This window comes from Rhamphochromis longiceps, linkage group LG7 (genome assembly GCF_057381845.1).
Source record: "Rhamphochromis longiceps isolate RC_006_pf linkage group LG7, R_longiceps_female_GT1.1, whole genome shotgun sequence".
NCBI lineage: Eukaryota > Metazoa > Chordata > Actinopteri > Cichliformes > Cichlidae > Rhamphochromis > Rhamphochromis longiceps.
Genome location: NC_140563.1, coordinates 67,720,665 through 67,742,497, shown reverse-complemented (window position 1 = coordinate 67,742,497; position 21,833 = coordinate 67,720,665). Strand labels below are relative to the sequence as shown.

The 21,833-nt window shown below is 44.9% G+C and overlaps 1 protein-coding gene across 2 annotated transcripts; it reads right to left on the bottom strand.

Moving 5' to 3' along the window:
- Positions 1-550: 550 nt before the first annotated feature.
- LOC146666822 (solute carrier family 13 member 1-like) lies at positions 551-21,442 on the bottom strand. Of its 2 annotated transcripts, none has more exons than XM_085414949.1 (15): positions 21,323-21,442; positions 19,092-19,220; positions 18,525-18,661; positions 18,252-18,418; positions 18,080-18,119; positions 17,875-17,973; positions 17,612-17,785; positions 16,855-16,974; positions 11,519-11,617; positions 10,539-10,640; positions 9,558-9,649; positions 9,081-9,175; positions 8,111-8,272; positions 963-1,100; positions 551-857 (listed from the first exon to the last, which is right to left on the bottom strand). In XM_085414949.1, the coding sequence occupies exons 1-15, from the start codon at positions 21,440-21,442 to the stop codon at positions 723-725; spliced, it is 1,809 nt and encodes a 602-aa protein (XP_085271075.1). In that variant the 3' UTR covers positions 551-722. The 2 variants fall into 2 exon arrangements, with proteins under 2 accessions (XP_085271075.1, XP_085271076.1); XM_085414950.1 differs by having other exon boundaries at positions 17,612-17,778; positions 17,892-17,973.
- Between the last annotated feature and the right edge of the window lie 391 nt (positions 21,443-21,833).

Here is a 21,833-nt window from a genome sequence, read left to right as displayed (position 1 = left end):
AAGCTGCTTCCTTCAGTTTACCTTATTGTTTCGAGTCCTGCGTTTAGGTCCTCATCCTGCCTGCAGCAGCACTCAGCATGATGGTAACAAATAGAAAAACTCAAATTGCTCTGATTGTTTATTCCAGTAACATTCCGTGACATCAAACTTCAGTTGGCAAATTTTTTTTATATTAATTTACCTATAAAGTATAGTAAATAACTTTCAAAAGGTGCAATGAAGAAGTGCAAATCCAAAGGTTTTCAGGGCTGGGCGTCTATTGTTGAATGCAAAATGACTCAGGACGGCAGCAAAGACGTCATTCTCTTCTCTGCTAAACTGCAGTTTGGGAGTATTTGGGGGGATTTTTAGGAGGATATCTCATCCTGACTTTTGAAAAACAGTGGAGTGTTATGATAGAGAAAAAGAAGATGTAGTATGATAAACTGATTATTAGCCTGGGTCTGCACATTAGATTTGCTGACAACATGACTTCTTTAAATGTTTTTTGTTGGCAACCAGGTTTACCGCGACTGCAGCACCGAAACAGGGGCTTCTAAATGTTTACCTGTTGGTGGAGAGGAAGCAGTAACACCACTACAGAAACATGAATACACCCATTCAGCTTTGGGTTAGTTAAAGCACATTAATCTATTTCTTAAGCGTCGAACTCGGGAGCCTTTTTTGAGTCTCTTTCAGGATTCAGAGTCTGACCACTGAAAACTACGCCCGGAGTCCGCTCATCAAGGCGTCGTGGAGTTGAAAGTCGGTGCCCAGTCGGGGTACGTATCCAGCGAGAACAAAGGAATTCCCCAAGTTGCCATGGCCAGCAGGACGGCGAGGACTCCAATCGTGTTGACGCCAAGTCCCGCCTTAACCTGCAGCAGACAGGATCAGATTTTTCTTGTGAATTATGGCCAGCATACATTTAGTGAAAGAGTTATTTCTAGTTGCAACCTCTATTTTCTTGTGACAGAACTCACCATATCTAGGGTGGTAAAGTGTCCATAGCCATACACCACAGCACCTGGTGGGTTGGACACTGGCAGGAGGAAGGAGAAGGATGTGCACAGGGTGGCGGGGATCAGGATGTACAAAGGGTTGACGTGTATGGCCTCGGCCTGAAGCGAGAACAATCTCTCATAAATATTTCCCACATTTGTGAGATTAAATAACAATAATTAGTTTTTATTATAAAAACTTTTATTAACATTCATTCAAAGGATTAAGGGGGGGGGGCAATATGTATTTACATGTAAATGTGTTAGTAACGTCTGTTTAAACGCGTTCCTGTGATTATGTTCGTGTTGGCCTGAAGTGAAGGTGCTTCAGGAAGGTGAACGCACGCAAAGCTACTGGTCCGGACGGGATTCCCGGCCGCGTCCTCAAGTCATGCGTGGCTCAGCTGGCTGGAGTGTTCACGCACATCTTCAACCTTTCCCTCTCTCTGTCTGTAGTCCCAGCCTGCTTCAAAATGGCCACCATCGTCCCTGTACCCAAATCCTCCACCATCTCCTCATTGAACGACTGGCGACCTGTAGCCCTGACCCCCATCGTAAGCAAATGCTTCGAGAAGCTGGTCAGGGACTTCATCTGCTCTGCACTACCCGACTCACTGGACCCTCTACAGTTTGCATACCGCCACAACAGGTCCACTGATGATGCCATAGCCCTGACACTACACACTGCCCTGTCACACCTGGAGAAGAGAGACACGTATGTGAGGATGCTGTTTGTAGATTACAGCTCAGCATTCAATACCATCGTTCCCTCGAAGCTGGACAGGAAACTGCAGGATCTAGGACTGAGCAGCTCCCTCTGCAGCTGGATCCAAACTTTTTAACTTTTTAAGTTAAACTCTGTGGACATCGAGAAGCTGAAAGATCTGGGTTTGCTCCGAAGGCCTACTCAATCACCGACCCCCACTCCTGCACTTCGCCCACAATGGATGCGCCTCAAGCGGTGTGAGAGGAAGCAGAAGAGGGGTAAGCGCGGTGGCATCCGAGCTAGGCTAGCGGCTAGCCCACACAAACCCGCCATCCCCTCTATCGTTCTGGCCAACGTACGCTCGCTAGAAAATAAACTGGACGACATCCGACTGCTACGTTCATCTCAAAGGAATGTAAAGGACTGCTGTGCTTTTGTGTTCACGGAAACATGGCTTAGCGACAGTGTCCCGGACCGCGCCATTCAGCTCGACCAGCTAACATGCTACCGTGCTGACAGAGTCATCGTCGCGGGAGGTAAGACCCGCGGGGGAGGACTTTGTGTTTACATCAATGACGCCTGGTGTCGCGATGCTGTTGCGGTCTGGAAACACTGCTCACCAGTGCTGGAGTTTATGGTTATTAAGTGCCGGCCATTCTATCTACCGAGGGAATATACAGCCATACTACTGTGCGCTGTGTATATCCCTCCCTCCTCCAATGTCAACAACAGGAGCGAGGCACTGAATGAACTGTACCAGCACATCAGTGAGCAGCAGACAGCCCATCCTGATGCTTTTCTCATCCTGGCTGGGGATTTCAATCATGCAGACTTAAAGTGCGTGTTTCCAAAAATACAACAACACATAGACTTTCCAACAAGGGGAAATAACACACTGGACTTTGTTTACACCACCCAGAGAGGAGCTTACAAAGCTTTTCCCCTCCCCCACCTCGGCGCCTCAGACCATATCACTGTCATGCTAATGCCTGCTTACAGACCGCTCGTTAAAACCACCAAACCGGTTCGTAAGCAGATACAAGTGTGGCCAGAAGGGTCTTCAGAGGCTTTACAGGACTGCTTCAACACCACAGACTGGAACATGTTTAAGCAGGCTGCCACCTACAACAACACCACTGACCTCCAGGAGTACGCAGAGACTGTTACTGCCTACATCAACAAGTGCATTGAGGATGTAACAGTCACGAAAACCATAACTGTCCGGGCCAATCAAAAACCATGGATGACAGGAGAGGTCTACAGGCTGCTGAAAGCTCGGAATGTTGCCTTCAGAGATGGAGACGAGGCAAGCCTGAGGACAGCTAGGGCCAACCTTTCCCGTGGCATCAGAGAGGCTAAGAGACAGTACTCCAGGAAAATATCGCATCACTTCAAAGACAGCAGAGACTCACGGAGCCTGTGGCGGGGCATTCAGACCATCACAGATTACAAGCCCCCACCACAGACTTGTGACAGTACTATCCCCCTGCTGAACGAGCTGAACACTTTCTTTGCTCGCTTTGAAGTCCAAAACAGCACCACTGCACAGAAGACCCCACCCCCTCCTGGTGACCAGGTGATGACTCTGTCCCCGGACAGCGTGAGGAGATCCCTCAGCAGGATCAATGCACGTAAAGCTCCGGGTCCTGACAACATTCCTGGTCGTGCACTGAGAGACTGTGCAGTGGAACTCACTGATGTCTTCACAGACATCTTCAACATATCACTCATCCAGGCTGTCGTCCCCACATGTTTTAAAGCCACCACAATCATTACGGTTCCAAAAAAGTCATCTCCCTCCTGCTTTAATGACTACCGTCCTGTTGCACTTACTCCCATCCTGATGAAGTGCTTCGAACGACTAGTCATGCAGCACATCAAGACTGTCCTGCCCCCCTCCCTGGACCCCTTCCAGTTTGCGTATCGGCCCAATCGCTCAACCGATGATGCCATCTCCACTGCACTCCACTCAGCACTCACACACCTGGACAAAAAAGACTCATATGTTCGAATGCTGTTCATAGACTTCAGTTCAGCATTCAACACTATAATCCCCCAACAGCTCACTCAAAAACTGGTCCAGCTGGGGCTCAACACCTCACTGTGCAACTGGCTGTTGGATTTCCTCACCGGAAGACCTCAAGCAGTACGGGTCGGCAGTAATACATCCAGCACCATCATTTTAAACACGGGGGCCCCGCAGGGATGTGTGCTGAGCCCCCTCCTCTTCACTCTGCTGACCCATGACTGCACTCCATCACACAGCTCCAACCTCTTCATCAAGTTTGCGGACGACACAACGGTGGTGGGTCTCATTAGCAACAGGGATGAGACCGACTACAGAAGTGAGGTGAGACGCCTGGCCACGTGGTGTGCTGACAACAATCTCTCTCTGAATGTGGAGAAGACGAAGGAGATTGTTGTGGACTTCAGGAGAATGCACACCCAACATGCTCCTCTGACCATTGACGGAGCGTCTGTGGAGAGAGTGAGCAGCACCAAGTTCTTGGGTGTGCACATCACAGAGGATCTCTCCTGGACGTACAACACCACAGCACTGGCCAAGAAATCACAGCAGCGTCTCTTCTTTCTCCGCAAACTAAGAAGAGCAGGAGCTCCAGCCCCCATCATGTACACTTTCTACAGAGGCACCATCGAGAGCATCCTGTCGAGCTGCATCACTGTGTGGTTTGGAGCCTGCAATGCGTCCTGCCATAGATCCCTCCAACGCATAGTGAGAGCTGCAGAGAGGATCATTGGTGTCTCTCTCCCTTCCCTCCAGGACATTTACAGCACCCGTCTCACTAAAAAAGCCCTTTGCATAGCGGCTGATCCCACGCACCCAATGCAAAGCTTCTTCAAGCTGCTGCCGTCAGGGAGGAGACTGCGGAGTCTCCAGGCCAGGACCAGCAGACTGAAGGACAGCTTCATCCATCAGGCTGTCAGGAAGCTAAACTCCCTCCCGATTCTGCCCCCTCTCCCCTCTTCTCCACCACGGTCTCACTGAACTCTGTCACACACACACACACACTCACTCTCTGACGCACTCACTGGCCTGCACCAGTTACCAGTCACTTTGTGGAGCATTGGACTGCTTAAGCATTGGACCTCATAAGACTCTGTTGTTACACTATCTCTTACCGTACACTACTAAATCCCCATTTGCACTATTTGCCTATTTTGCACCACTATGCCTTCTTACTTGAATATTGTATATTGTATATTGCATAGCTTTTTTTTGTTATACGTAAAATTGTATTGTATTTATTTAAATTTTTACTTTTTAATTATTTTATTTGCATTTTTCTAATCACTAGGGTTTGAGAGTAACGCAATTTCTATTCTGTGTATGTCCTGTACATGTGGCAGAATTGACAAATAAAGTTGACTTGACTTGACTTGACTTCCTGTCTGACAGACGCCAAGTGGTCAGACTGGGCAGCATCACCTCATCCCCCATCACACTGAACACTGGTGCTCCACAGGGGTGTGTACTGAGCCCTCTCCTGTACTCACTCTACACCTACGACTGCACAGCCACTAACAGCTCCAACATCATTGTGAAGTTTGCGGACGACACTACAGTGGTGGGTCTTATCACCAACAGTGATGAGACAGCTTACAGGGAGGAGGTCAGCGCCCTGACCCACTGGTGTCAAGACAACCATCTCACCCTCAACGTCGCAAAGACAAAGGAGTTGATAGTGGACTTCCGGAGGTGCAGAGAAGTACACACCCCCATCACCATCAACGGCGCTGCTGTGGAGAGAGTGAGCAGCTTCCGGTTCCTTGGTGTACATCTGGCTGAGGATCTTACGTGGTCAGTACACACAAACAAAACAGTGAAGAAGGCGCAGCAGCGCCTCTTCTTTCTCAGGAGACTGAAAAGATTCGGCATGAGCCCCCGCATCCTCAGGACCTTCTATCACTGTGCCATTGAGAGCATCCTCACTGGATGCATCACCACCTGGTATGGCAACAGCACCGCCTACAACTGCAAAGCTCTCCAGCGAGTAGTGCGGTGCTCTGAACGGATAATTGGAGGTGAGCTTCCCTCCCTCCAAGACATCTACAGGAAGCGGTGCCTGAGGAAAGCGGGGAGGATCATCAAGGACTCCAGTCACCCCAGCCATAAACTGTTCAGACTACTTCCATCAGGAAGGAGGTTCTGCAGCATCCGGTCCCGTACCAGCAGACTGAGAGACAGCTTCTTCCATCAGGCCATCAGACTGCTGAACACGTCATAGACACCTCAGCTTCACTACTGGAACTTTAACATTATGCACTCCATACTGTACAGTAATGCCACTGTTTTGCACATATTCAACTCTGTATATTTTATTTTATATATTTTATTTATTGTTTACTCTATTTAATTTGTAAAATATGTGTACACACACACACACACACACACACACACACACACACACACACACACACACACGTAGAAAAATATTTAGTATACACATCCAGAAATGCATATACTATTATATATTGTACATATATTTATTAGTTTCAGATGTAGCCATTCTTGTATTTTGCTTGTTTACATTATTGTATTTTGCACAACTCTGTTGCTTGTGAAGCTCGCACACAAGAATTTCACTCACATGTGCTGTACCAATGTACCTGCACATGTGATGTGACAATAAAAGTGATTTGATTTGATTTGATTTGAAATATCGCCCTCTGCTGGTACTGCAGCTTACTGTACCTTTTGCATGCATGTCCATTTCACGCTTTGAAGATGCAAAGCTTGGGATGGACATGGTCGACGGGTGTGTCTATTGCATGCTTTGCAGTGATACTGGTTGAAAAGATAGACATTGCCAACTTGACATCCCCCCCTCTAACTTGGTCAGGATGCTATGTTCACAAACTGCCTCCGTTTGGACCTGTTCTTTTTGTATTTTTTTAAACCAGAGTCATTGTGGCAATTCAGGGAAATATTACGTGTGTCTGTAGCATATAGGTTTATATGGTTAAATGGTAATTGCGAAAAGTAAAACACAAGAGGAACAATGCATTTAAAAAAAAAAAGAAATTAATGAAAAACGATGTGTTTCAGGTCATTTTTACGGAGTAACGAGAAAGTAACGTGTAATGAATTACTTCCTCCTGTTAGTAATTAATTAATGTACTACATTACTTTTACGAAAAGTGTTCTAATATGTGCATTTTTTTTAGTAATGACCCCAACACTGATCACAACAAAGAGGGGAAATATCTCCAACATGCGCCAACATGCAATTACTTTGCACAAATGTAATGTCTTTGATTTACTGCCCGGGTGTGAAACTCTGTGATGGACCACCTGTGAACATCCAGACTACTCTTATTTCAAGAATTGTGCTCCACCAAAAAAACACAAGTATACAAATGAGTGGTTTGAATTGACCAGAGGAACATGCTCAAGGCCAGCAGACAGAGGCACCATCTTCTTTTGGAGGTCAACGATGAGGGTTGAATCTCTCAGCCAACCCAGAGATCAGAGAACTAAATGTCCCTTAGAAAAGCTAAATGAGTAAGTTCTGCACACTTCCTGGAGAAACCCCTCCCTACTTATGGGGGGTCCGAAGGACTTGAGACAGAACTGTAAAAAGAGTTGTTAGCCTTGATGTGGTCGTCTCTTTTGTTGTAAGTTCCATATGCTCTGTTTTATGTTGAAACAAAATCTTAAAGCTCATAAACAGTACAAACTGCAGCTAAAGCAAAACACTGAAACAGCAGAACAACTCAGATGTCACAGCAGTTTCCCTCAAAAAAGCTGAATTTATCAGACTGAAAACACTGATGAGGTCAGGACTGAGGAGACATGAGAGGAATCTTGAAGACGTGTCTCTGCATAGTCTTAGCACTCGAGCACTTAAATTAATGCTTGAACTGGAGGCCGACCTCATGCTAAGTTGATGTTATGGAAGTTAAAGAATTTACAGGCATCAAATAGCATTTAGGCTCAACAAATGAAAAAGCAGATTCTGAAGAAAATGAATCATCTGGAAGCTGAAACCACACAGTTTTACTTATTTTTTCAGTTATTTTTCACTAATTTGGCTCTAGTGCTGGATTTGACGGTGAAACGGGGAACAACGCGCAGGAAAGGCCCAGACCAGCACCCGTGGTGCACAGCTGATTTCTAAAGAGCTCATTAATTCAACATGAGTATAAAATTGCTGCTCATCCCTTGCGTGTTGTATTTGTCGGGAGAAGCTAATCAGAAGAAAGTAGGGTTAAAGGGAGTGGATTTAAACGGTTTGTTTCAAGCAGACCATGAACGGAGGGATTCCTCCACAGCCCAGTGTAAGATAAATAATGATTATTTTAAGTACTCTAGTAAAGTCCAAGAATAAAATACTGAGCTCAAAATTGAACAGTAATTCTTAGCATTTCGGCGGATCTGTAAAGTATAACACACTGAACTAACCAGAGGAGAGAGAATGGGGAGGAAGATGGTGATGGTGGCAGCGTTGCTGGCCACCTCTGTCAGTGTGGTGGTAAGGAGGCAGGCCACTGTGACTGTGGCTAAGACCGGGAGGTCGCCCAGAGGTGTCATCAGCCTGGCCAGCCATAAAGACAGACCTGACTCCTGCACACACAAACAAACACACATGTTAAGTGTACAGCAGATTTTATACCAGCTTTAGGTGCCATTATATCAACCACTGGTTTCTGAAGGCCCATTTTGAAGATTTGACATGACATTTGTGGACATATGACCAGATGCAATGAGGACAGGCTGGTCTGACTGTGAAGCCATTTGTTCGTTAATTAATGATTTCAATTGTAGAGAAATTGTCAGTGGACAATGCACAGTTAGCCATACCATGGCAAAATTCACAAAAAAGACTTTTTTGTTCAGCTTGAGTCTAAATGAGTGACTGAGCCCATAAACTGAGCAGCAAAGTGCGTACAGAGGGCAATTCAAAGAGAAGGTGTTTGCACTGACCTCTGTAGGTCCTGAAGTCTTTTTACAACCACAGTCGGTTGGCCTATATCTTTATCTATCTCTATATCTGTCGCTGTTTATCTCTAGAGACAGAGATAGACAGAGATATAATTGAAGTGCACTCAAAACTATGTTATTTGAGTGTACTTATGGTTTAACTTTAAGCTAAACAATCTTGATCCTTTTTTTATTTCATGCTTTTCAGTAAGTTTTACTATAATCTTTCTGATCGTGAGCACTGACTGAAAACAATGTTGACACAATCAGGGGAGTAGTCCGGTTAAAGTTGTTGTAATCCCCAATGATCTGCACCAGAGAGCTGTTTTTTATCTGGACCTGAGGTTTTTCTGTGTTAGCTGTGAAAACTTTACAATGTTTGCATCAAATTTCTTCTTGTTCGGTATGAGGAAACTGTTCTGAATGAAGTGTAATTTGTATGTCAGCATACCTCTGCACCTTTAGCGAGGGCAAAGCCTCCACTGACCATCAGGGCAACTTGCCACGGCATGGAGGCCTGAAACTCTTTCCAGGAAATCATTGACTCTGAATGGAGAGAGAAAAACATTTACTGGGACTGATGGCACAGATGCTGAAAAACAGACAAGATGTTCAGAACCTCTGAGATTTAAATGAGTGTTAATACTTTACTGATTTTAGGTATTCACACATTTCTGTGCAGCTTAAAGTTTATTTTTTTATGTAAAAGCTTGATATACATAGGACACAATAACCAAAGAAGTGAGAATAATGTATTGTAGGAAAACTGTATTAAGAAGAATTAAGAAAAACAAAAGTTATCTACAGTAGTAAATCTACACTACTTAAACTCAACCAATTATGCTAATTTCCTGCTCTGGGGCTCTTTGAGTACTTGTGTTAGCCTTCAACGTCTGAGTAAACAACAAGCCACGTTCCATACATTTACCATATTTTCTGGAGGGTCCGTGAGCAGGTACGATGAAGAGGAGGACGCCCAGCACCAGAGCCACAGTGGCATCTGTGATGTAGTTGGATTTACTGAAAAACAGAAAAAGTGATCAGCTGGGTCATGGTTCATTGCTGCTGTGAAAAATCATAAATATATGTGTTTCCCAAAGAATCTGGTCTGATATTTGTCATTCTATCAAGAAACTGCCTGGAAAGGTCAAAACCAACAATAAGTCTGTTGGTTTCTACTGAAAGTGACTCCCAGATGAACTTCTCTGTATTAGAAAAGTTCTTTCGTGAAACAGCTGGTAACTCTGGTTCTTTGCATTACAAAGAGGAAACAATACATATTTTTAACAGTGTACGACTTCTCATGTTGCTCTTGGAAGAGGTGGAATTTTTCAAAATGATACTACATTTAAGAGTATTTGCTTCAAGGTTGTCTCCACATGCCTCTCTGGATGCTTCAGCACTACTGTTTATTTCTTCCCGAGAAATCTGTTCTGGCTGTTGAACAGACAGCAGTTTTAGGAGAGAGCCTGCAGCACATTCAGATACACGAATGTGCATGTGAACCACGATTTTTTTTCTTGATATTCATGGGGTTGTGCACTAATTTTCAAGCATCAGACTCCTGGAGGGGAGCTCGACTCTCCAGAAACACCTGAAGAGAACATTCAGCGGAAACTTTCAGGGTGCATATTATTGCCTGCAGGCATTATAGTTTCCATATCTCCATTTCAAGATCAAGTTTGAGTTGACACAGTGGCAGAGATCCAGAACAAATAGTAAGATTGTGACCTCTACAGAACGATCTATAGCAGGAGCGCTGTAGAAGGACACTGGACAAAATTAAACTATGGGTTTGTTGTTGTTGTTGCTTTAATGGGGAAAAAAATCGAGGGCTTTAAGATCACACCTTGTACTTGGGAATAAGTTTGAATAATTTCCAAGAAAATAAAAGAAGGTTGTGACTCACTGAGGGAAGAGGGAAGCCCAGCCGGGTATAAAACCTGGAGATCTGGTCAACCACAACAAAACCATGACCACAAAAACCACCCCGGTGAAGATCTCCTGAGAACTGGAGAGAGGGAACGAATGAATGTGTGAATGCATAAATTATCATAGGAATGTCTTTCTGTCAATAACTGATCAACAAGTAAATGAATGATGGCAATCTAAGGTAATGTAAAACCCTCTGTATTATTAAATAAATTCCTGAATGAAAATATAGCTCTTTAAAAGAGTTATATTGTAAGTTATATATGTGCTGACAGAGAGAGAGTTCACCAAACCTCCAGGCTATAGATGTCTTTATCCATCTCATTTGGCCTGAGTTGGTCAGTTTGTGAGATAAATGTCTCCCTCTCATGAATATAAAACCAGGTGGCCCTTGCCTTGTTATGTTCAAAGTGCACCCAAAAAACAAGTAAATAAATAAATACATTTATTCTGAATGAATCCCAAAAACGAAAAGAAAAAGACTGAAAAATGCAGAAGCAATGTCTCTTTGTAGAAATCATGACCTGTCTGCACAACAAAGCAAACAAAAACTGTGAAGGTTTTTCTACAGAAGAACGCTTCAGGCAACCTTCTGGAGACCCTTAGTCATTCTGGATTAGGCAGGTTGTCCCAATAAAATTCCAAATAAGGGGTTAAAAAATGGGGTAAACATTTATATTCTGATTATTTTTACCATGTGTATTAATATAGGTGTTTTAGACGATACATATATAGTTCAATTTTTATGTTTGTTTGTTTTTTATTCAAAACACCGAATACAAAAATGAATGACCATTCATTTGCCTGTTTCTAATATTTGAGGTCAGTGAATGGATGAATAGATAAATGGACATATTAATGCCTGACAGCAGTAATGATCACGCATGAATGAATAAATGATCAAGCTGATTACTTTGAAGAATAAACAAGTGTGTAAATGAACGAATGAGAGATCACCGAATGGCTCCCAGCTTCTTGTACTTGTCTTCCAGCACCTTTTTCACCGCCCTCTCTCTCTCAGACTGCTCTCCCCGACACTGCCACAGGAACTTGAAGCTGCGTAAGAGAGAGAGAGAGAGAGAGAGAGAGAGAGAGAAAGAGGAAGTGCCCACACTGAATTTAATGACTGACTGTGTTTGGTTAAAAGCACAGATAGACAATGAAAAAATAATTATATATTTACATAGTTGTGAAACTATATAGTCAGCACAGTGGCGCGTGGTTAGCGCTATTGCCGCACAGCAAGAAGGTCCTGAGTTTAATTCCACCATCAGGCCGGGGTCTTTCTGTGTGGGCGTTTGCGTGGGCAGTTTGTGGGGATAGGCAAAAACTGTCCATAGGTATGAATGCGGGAGTGAATGTGAGTGCGAATGGTTGTCTGTCTCTGTGTGTTAGCCCTGCGACAGACTGGCGACCTGTCCAGGGTGTGCCCCGCCTCTCGCCCTATGACAGTTGGGATAGGCTCCAGCACCCCCCGCGACCCTGAAAAGGATAAGCGGAAGCGGATGGATGGATGAAAATATATAAATTATAACCAAGTTATTCAAATACTTAGTGGGTCTGAATTTTACTTTCACTAGCTGGGACCACATCTTCAGTTACGATGAATGATGATGGATGAGAGACCGTGGACTGATGCTGCGATTTGGGGAAGGCCTCGGAGGGGACTGGCAGCAGCTCCTGGGTGGGGCAGATCCCCAAAGAAGGCATCCCCTAGCAGAAGCGAAGATTGGACATTGTGAAGGTCTTGGAGATTGTTGCGAATGTATAACTGGTAGTCTTGTGATGACCATCGGACCGTGAGCTTGATTAAGTGGTCCGTAATTCCTTTGCGGGAGGCATAAGTTGCTGTACCAATGTGGAAGGAATGGCCAAAGAAGAGATTAGGAGAAATCCTGGACACCATAAAACTTGCCAAAATGTGAAAGAAACTATGATCTGGTTGGGATGTGGCTGGATTCGATGATGAGCTGAAGGTCTGAATGTAAGTTATGCTGGGATTTTCTGAGGTAGAGGTAATGGGTCAGCAATTCAAAGGGGCTTAAAGGTGAGTTTATTTTAAAGTAAAATATCAAAAAGCGGCTGCGCAATTGGTTGGTTTTGCTTTGTCTGAAGAAGAAGATGAAGCAGTTTTTGGAGACTGGGCGGCGGTTGCTTAAGCAGGGATAAAGATCCGGATGGAATTTTGTCGATAAGGAGGTCAATTCTGAACAGCGTAGAAACCCGAAGAAGGCAAGCAGCAACATAGTGTGCAGGCCAGTAAGTAGTCACTGTACTTCAGCCGGAGCATGGAAATGCAGTGATAAAGAAGTTAGGGGCAAACGGCATGGGGTTGCAATGGGAGCCTGACGTTGGAGACCTTTGATGAGTAGCAAGCTGAGATGGGTTTAGAGGTCAAGCAACGCCCCCTGTGAGCACATGACGATGGGGCCGTCGCGGCTGTTGATCAACCTGGGTGGAGTAGGCTGGTTGAGTAGTGGAAAAATCAGCTCTGTCAGATCTATATATTTACAAGCAATGATTTGTTGGCAAAGGTAAGCGGATACTGGGAAAGAGGTGACCCTAAAATGACGTTGCTCTATGCTCAGGCTGCTGGGGAACATCCCACAATGCACTGAGTACTGCAGTTTGTATTTGAGTTTGTCTGTCCATATTCTCCATTTTTGTCTTCTCCTCTCTTACTCCCTCCTAACCAGTCACAATAAAAGCCCCCTCGCCGGGCCTGGTTTTATTGGAGGTTCCTCCCCACCATCTCCAAATGTTTACTGAAGAAGGACGACCTGCACATTGGGACCCTCTGATGTTTACATTATATTACAATCTCATCTCACTGGCAGCAAACATCAGCTGATGGTTCAACCTTTGACCACATCTAATATAGTGAACTATTAAAGATACTTCCCCCCCCCCCCACACCCACAGTTGCTACAGAACTGCAGAGTGCTTTAAAATTCACCTCCATCCCTGCTCTTCCTTTTTCTGTTCTTCCTGCTGTCATCTGCTCTGTTATTTCCTGAAGTCCGACTACTGCCTTATTTCTTAAATATCAATGACTGCAAATGCAAATAACACCATCCATCCATCCATCTTCATCCGCTTTATCCGGGGCCGGGTCGCGGGGGCAGCAGCCTAAGCAAAGAGGCCCAGACCTCCCTCTCCCCAGCCACCTCCTCCAGCTTATCCGGGGGAATACCAAGGCGTTCCCAGGCCAGCCGAGAGATATAATCTCTCCAGCGTGTCCTGGGTCTGCCCTGGGGCCTCCTCCCGGTGGGACATGCCTGGAACACCTCACCCAGGAGGCGCCCAGGGGGCATCCTTGTCAGATGCCCGAACCACCTCAGCTGGCTCCTTTCGATGTGGAGCAGCAGCTGCTCTACTCTGAGCCCCTCCCGGATGGCCGAACTTCTCACCCTATCTCTAAGGGAGAGGCCAGCCACCCTTCGGAGGAAGCTCATTTCTGCTGCTTGTATCCGCGATCTCGTTCTTTCGGTCACTACCCACAGCTCGTGGCCATAGGTGAGGGTAGGGACGTAGATCGACCGGTAAATTGAGAGCTTCACTTTTACACTCAGCTCCCTCTTCACCACGACGGACCGGTGCAGCGTCCGCATTACTGCAGCTGCAGCCCCAATCCGTCTGTCGATCTCCGGCTCCCTTCTCCCATCACTCGCGAACAAGACCCCGAGATACTTGAACTCCTCCACTTGGGGCAGGAACTCATCCCCGACCCGGAGTGGGCACTCCACCCTTTTCCGGCTGAGAACCATGGCCTCAGATTTGGAGGTGCTGATCCTCATTCCCGCTGCTTCACACTCGGCTGCGAACCATTCCAGTGCGAGCTGGAGGCCCTCACCCGATGAAGCCAACAGAACCACATCATCTGCAAAAATCAGAGATGAGATTCTGAGGCCACCAAAGCGAAAGCCCTCCGCCACCTGGCTGCGCCTAGAAATCCTGTCGGTTGTATAGGGATCGAATGGCCCGTAGCAATGGGCCAGACACCCCATATTCCCGCAACACCTCCCACAGGACACCCTGAGGGACACGGTCGAATGCCTTCTCCAAGTCCACAAAACACATGTAGACTGGTTGGGCAAACTCCCATGCACCCTCAAGTATCCTGGAGAGGATAAAGAGCTGGTCCAGTGTTCCGCGACCAGGACGAAAACCACATTGTTCCTCCTGTATCCGAGGTTCGACTAACGGACGAACTCTCCTTTCCAGCACCCTGGCATAGACTTTCCCAGGGAGGCTGAGGAGTGTGATCCCCCTGTAGTTGGAACACACCCTCCGGTCCCCCTTCTTAAAGATGGGGACCACCACCCCGGTCTGCCAGTCCACAGTCCACATGCAAATAACACATTTTGGGAAAATATTGCAGACTTTTGGAGGATAGTTTGGAGTGTCCCCTCTGCAAATCGATACCTTTTCCCCTGGTAGGGTCTCCCATGGTGTGCATGCTGCGGTGGGTATCCTAGGATCCCCTCGGCTTGCTGCCTGTACTTTGGGGTTTCTCCCAGCAGACGAGCGGGTTTCTTCCCTGCGCCTTCGGGTGAGTGAACAGGTCCTGACTGTTGTCTGCTCTTATGTGCCGACTGACGGTTCAGACTACCCAGCCTTCTTGGAGTCCCTGGGTGGGGTGCTTGAAGGTGCTCCACCTGGGAACTCCGTTGTCCTACTGGGAGACTTCAACGCTCATGTGGGCAACGTTAATGAGACCTGTTTGAACATAAGAGTGTCCATACATGCATGGACACCCTAGTCTGCAAGTCAGTGATCGATTTTACAATCGTATCACCAGACCTGCGGCCATTTGTTCTGGACACTTGGGTAAAGAGAGGGGCTGAGCTGTCAACTGATCACCACCGGGTGGTGAGTTGGATCAGGTGGCGGGGGAGGACGCTGGACAGACCTGGCGCACCCAAACGTATAGTGAATTTGTGCTGGGAACACCTGGCAGAGGCCATAGGTTTGTGAGATCGTCTACGCATACCTCCGGCAGAGCTTCAAGGGCATTCCGAGGGAGAATGGTGACATTGAGGCTGACTGGACCATGTTCAGCACCTCCATTGCCAAACCAAATGTTGGGCACCAGAGGTGAAGGGATCCACAAAGCTGAAGAAGGAGGCCAATCTTGCTTGTTTAGCTTGTGGGACTTTGGAGGCAGTTGATATGTACCGACAGACCAAGCGGAACATGGCTTGGGCAGGGGCTGAAGCAAAAAGTCAGGTGTGGTAGGAGTTTGGAGAGGCCATGGAAAAAGACTAAAAAGAGATTCTAGCACACCGTCAGGTGACTCAGGAGGGGAAAGCGGTGGCCTACCTGCACTGTGTATATTGCGGATTGAACGCTACTGACTTCGACTGAAAACATCTCTGGATCTCGTTTACAAGAGACAAGAGAAGGAAGCAGAAGATCGACAGATGGATTGGTGCTGCGGTTGCAGTGATGTGGACGCTGTACCGGTCTGTCGTGGTGAAGAGAGCTGAGTTTAAAAGCGAAGCTCTCATTTTACCAGTCGATCGACGTCTCTACCCTCACCTATGGTCACGAGCTGTTGATTGTGACCGAAAGGACGAGATTGCTGATACGAGTGATGGATGGGCTGGTGGCCAGGCAGAGGGAATTCTGGGCTTCTCTGCTTAGGTTGCTGCCCCCACAACCCCGCCCCGGATTACTGGAAGAAGATGGGTGGATGCATGGATGGATGCATGGATTGATGGTTTCGAGTGTTTTTATGGGGGTGGTTTTTGGCTCTGTTTAAAGGGTACTACAGTATATGCACTGTATTTTAAAAGTGCAGTTAACAGCTTAGCTGATCTTCCAGCCGCTTCAATGGCTACCTGTAGGTGTGCGGTGGACTGGCCAACAGTAAACCTTCAGAATAAAAAACTTGCACATTTAAGTTGCTTTAAATAGGCCCACAAAACTGTCAAACAGCATTTATGTTCTTTAGTTCCTTTTTAAAGAACTTAAAGTTCGAGAGCAAACCAGCCGTGTTGAATGACACTGTTTTATGTAGTCTCTGTTGATGGCATTATTAACAAAGCACAAAAGCATAAATATGAAAACAAATGGTTCATCATCGTCAAAACTCTAATAAATATTCACAACAATAAAGACATAAATGTGATGTGATGATACTTTCACTAATTAATCAATGCAAAGAAATCAGAATAGGATGATGAAACTGATAAAAGAGAAAAAATAATGGAGTGTGCACAAAGAGTAGTCAGAATAGAATAGCACTGATAGCAGGTGATTGGCTCTGCAGATGGTATGCTGACACTCACTCTGAGCCAATGAAGAGCCAGTACAGCCAGAACCATGTCATCAGCAGCATGATAACACTGATGGGCAGGCACAACAGGAGCCAGTTCGCAAAGTTGATGCTGTTGCAGTCTGGGTAAACGCTGAATGTAAAGACAGTGTTTGGAGAACATTGGTTTTTTTTTTTTTACAGCAGTCTTTCAATCATTTAGTTCATTCTAGCTGTGCAGCAGACTGAATTAACCAAACATGAACGGCAAGCCTTCATTTGTGCCTGTTCATGTTTCTAAAGTAAAATCACTTTAAAGTCTCTTTGTGCTGGTTTTTATCGACTTTATGTTCCTGAAGACTAAAAGAAAGATCGTATGTGTGTTTTCATTAGGTAGGGTTTGTGTTGGTGTGTAGGGCTGTAATTGGAGGTTTCTGATGTTAAATGGTAATTATGAGACAATATGTTCAGAGTAATTTTACAGAGAAACTTGAAAGTAATGAGTAGAGAAAACAAGTTACTTTCTCTGTGGAGTAATTAAGTAACATACTGGATTAATTTTAGCTGTGTTCTGTGTAATAAGAGTAAAACATTACTTTTTTGGAATAATGATCCTGAGTAAAACTTCATTACAACAGAGAGGGGATATACCTCCAGCATAAGCAAACATTTGACCACACAGCTTGCAATTCATTTGCATGAATGTAATGTCTTTGATGTCCTGACTTGCCATGGTGACTCTCAAAGTGCAGCCAATGAGAATTGATAGATTCTACTTACAAGACACTCACCGGTTGAGGTGCTCAGCGAATATGAGGTTAGGAGAGGTTCCGGGCAGCGTGGTGATGCCGCCGATGTTGGAGGAGTAGGCAATGCCGATGCACATGGCTTTGCATAGCATCCGACCCTGTTGACATCCTGTGTCCCTGTGGGAGGCCGTGGGTACGTTTTCTGCAGCCTGTAAGACAAAATGCAGAGAGAAGCAGATTTAGCGGAAGTAGCAGAACATGCAGAACTGGAAAAATATCAAAGAATAATTTTATTCTGTGTTTATTTGGTGCTTTTTTGCACCTCGTCTGCTGCAGGCTGCGACTCTGCTGGTATTTGAACAGAAGTGAAGGTTTCTGTGGGGACATCTGGCTCTGTGCTGTCACTGAGAGAGGAATAAGGGATTCAACTGCTCTTCAAGCACATCAGAAACAAAAACTTAGAACACCCTGAACCCAGAGGGCAGCAGTGAATCCCCATGCTTTACATACCTCAGAGCTTCTTTATTTTTTGCAGTACAGTTGTTGATTTCTGAAAAAATGACAGATTATAGTCAGGGCCACAAGTTCCATCCTACTGTAAGCTCAAAGACACACAGCTATCTCACACTTTTAATTATATTTTGTGCTTTTATAAAGTAAAGTATACTGTTTGTGCAGGTACCGTCCAGCTCCAGGGTAGGGTTGTCTTCACCAGAGTATCCCTCTTCATTCGCCTTTAGAATCTGTTTGAGAACAGCATCTACGATGGGCATCACCATGGTAACAGCTGATGTGTTTTGGACCCACATTGAGAGGAAGGCACAGCCGGACATGAAGCCAAGCAACAACCTGAAGGAGACAGTGGTGTGTTCAAAAAGCAACAATGGAGCCTTCACACTTAAATCTCGAAGAAATACAAAATTTGAATCCAACAGCAGAGAACGAAGATGCTCACCAAGCAGGGTTGACCCCCACCAAGGTGACGAGCCTCAGGGCGACTCTGCGGTGGAGGCCCCACTTCTCGATGGACGTGGCAAGGCAGACAACACCCACAAGCAGGAAGTGGAAGTTATTAAAATACTCCTTTGCCACCTAGAGGAGAAAGGGGATTTTAGAACAGAGAGTGCATCTACAGGGTAATTGAGGAAGAGGAGTTAAAATTTAAGCCCATTTTCAAATTTGAGTTTGTGGCCAAAGAAAATGTTATACAGGGAGTTAACAAGTAACAGATAAACCAATTAAAAATACAGCTTTAAAAAACACACAGATGCACTGGAAAATATTAAATAATTGGATCAGTACCAACAATTGTTCTGAGCTGTAAATCATACAGAGCAAGAAATTAGGAAAACAGGGCTCTTTATTATTTGTCAAGAAAAAAAAGAAAAATTTCATGTTGAAGTCAGTGCTTCTTTTTCCACATGCAGGGACACAAGTAGCACATCTGCTGCTGTGCATTCATAAAGAATAACAATCCTTAAGACGAAGAACATTTTGTCCTCTGTAACTCTGATTGACTCACATTGGAGGACGACATGATACCACACAGGGGGAAGAGGATGGCGGGGAGCATGGCGGTCATGGACAGTGGAATCACCTCTGTTATCCAGTATATTGCCATCAGCAGCAACACAAAGCCACATTCTGCCTCCTACAGGGAAAACACGATTACACACACACAAACACATCGATGACTGTAATTATAGCTAAAGGTCATTTTTATATAAATGTAATGCAAAGATTAGACGCAGCAGCTTGTCCACTAAGCCAGAGTCTCTCTCGTCACTCAGCAGCTACCTTCAAACACCTTTAGCTAGTTATTTGGACTGAAGCATTGTCTAATTTAACCTTCATTCCAGCGGTTATCTTTCTATTATCTTTACTTTTTTCTTTTCTTTTTTTGAACCATCCAGTTGTGGATCTGCATGAACATTTCCACCACCAGGCTTCACAATCAGGGCCCAGCATTTTGGGTGTCACACTATCAAGTTCTGCTTGATAGTGCAATAATGTTTCCCGTTTTTATTATTATTAGCTTGTCTGTTGATCTTGTCAGTCTTGAATTCTTGCAGTTACTTTGCATATCGGAAGTTATTAGTTCCCTTCACTTCACATTCTTTTCCTTTGAGTCCTTTCCTTATGCAGAGTTTACGTTTCTGTTGGAGTTTCCTTGTTTGGTTTTTAGTGGTTGTTTGTGTCTAATATTTATTGTTACTTCCTCACCCATAATTGCATCGATCTCATGCAGACATGTCTCTTTTCCTCACTGATGTGTCGACCTGAATGCTCCCCATTTTAAAAAAAAATAGTGCCGTCTCCCCCTTGTGCTTTGTCTCAGCTATTCTCTCATGTGCTCTGTGTCAGTTTATGCTGTGCACTTGATTTGCTGCTTCATGGACTTTCATGGAATTCTAGGTTCTCCTGAAACAATCTTGTTCTGATCTGTACTAAATATTAGACTTGTAGTCAAGACCGCCTAAACCAAGACAATACCAAGACCAGAGGGTATCGAGACCAATACAAGACGAAGACCAAGACAAAGTCGAGACGAGACCGAGACAAAAAAGTCTTTAAACTGCAGCCAGATGCTGCTTTGTTTACGGGTCTCAGGCATATTTATGTGTTTTTGCGATGCACTCGCACAGCCCTCCTCACCGCTGTCTACTGTCTCACTCACTTACTGAGAGGACAGACGCACGCTCCACTTGACTGTCACGTCTCTCACCCTCTCTGTTTTTCACATAATGATATTATCCTATATCCTCGCACATGATTGGCCACAATATGGAGGGATTGGAGCATAGCTGAGCCACTGTGTGAGAGCTGAGCAGCGAAAGGACATTGAGGAGCGGCTCTCGCTCAATGGGAGTCGACTCTTCTGATTCACCACAAAGCACTCTCTAAGCACGGCTCTTAGAGCTGATGCTTTTGCGCATGACACATTATCGAATGTTACGTTGTGTGTCATGGATACTGTTGACTCCAAATCTCCTGACCACTATGTCGATCTGAGACAGCAAGACCGAGACAGCGAGACCAAGACAAGACTGAGGGATTCGAGACCAAGACCACGTAAAAGTGGTCTCGAGACCACTAACTAAATCCAACTAAATATATAAAATCTTATTATAGCCTGAAAAACAAAATCCCACTGGCAAGCTTTGTTTTTGCACTGCAAAGGCTTTCCTTTGACCTATTTTCAATGTAGGTCAAACTTTCTGTAATCGGATATTGAGCTTTATTTGCAATCCCAGACAAGTCATTTGTTAACTGAAATTGTAAAAACTAACCATGAGGTTTCATTTTATGTGTTTTCATTTTATGAGTATATAAAGTTTTATATGCAGAAAGTTTTTGAAAAGGATCAAGGGTCAGATGGCACTAAGTACAAGGGTCTGTTAGCCGTATTTATAGTGACGGGAAAAAGTGTAAAAGATCTCGTAGTGCTTAGAGTTGAAAAAAGTGTATAAGTACAAATCCATGACTGGCTGATAGGAAAGCAAATAAAGAGCGAACGTAAACTTAATAAAGCACAGAGACTGTTCAGATCATCACAAAAACTCTACAATAGCTACAACCTACTGAGATCATATCATAAAGTTTATGTGCTATACAATTAAAACTAGCAGTGGCAACATATTTCACAATATGCAAATAATGATAGGAGCTGCTTAAAAACACTGATCAGTGCAATGTCAGTTAAATTAAACCGTTATGGAGCGGATACAGTTCCCGTCATATTTGTGCACGCACCTTTGTTCCGATGACCAGAGGAAGAGGGAGCAGCAGCAGCGGCGTGAGGATGATCAGGAGAAGACTGTGATAGTTCCACAGTGCTTCGCTCAGCTTCGTCAGCATCCTTCGGTCGTACATTGTTTTCTTCTCTCCTGCTGGTTCCTACTGTGACCCCGCAGTTATTTGGCTGTGATATGTTAGAGAGGGTAATAATTGACCAAGACTGAGAGGCTGGAAACCAGTTTGGGGAAGTCCTCCAACTACTGGAAGCTTCATTTTACATTTCCTTATCAGTTTTCTTGAGCAAGATACAAAAGCTCATTAGTAACTGTTGGTTATCTCTCCACTAAGACAAAGGTCAGATGTTAATGTGACAAGGCTTTTCATTTATTTCAAGCGTGGTGCTTGAAAGGGTCAATGTCAGTAGTTTCTCTGGAACTACAAATGCTTTTTTCACACCTAATGGAAGTATACCGATTCACAAAACATTTATATGTATCGGTGGTGTGTACTCCATTGTGTGTTATTA

Bases quoted from the DNA above. Each gene is read 5' to 3' on its own strand.
- LOC146666822 (XM_085414949.1), bottom strand. From the start codon at position 21,442: ATGTACGACCGAAGGATGCTGACGAAGCTGAGCGAAGCACTGTGGAAC. The intron at 18,662-19,091 runs GTGAGTCAATCA...TTTCTCCTCTAG, and splicing joins GTATCATGTCGTCCTCCAAT to GTGGCAAAGGAGTATTTTAA. The intron at 18,419-18,524 runs GTGAGCATCTTC...TGTCTCCTTCAG, and splicing joins GTGGGGGTCAACCCTGCTTG to GTTGTTGCTTGGCTTCATGT.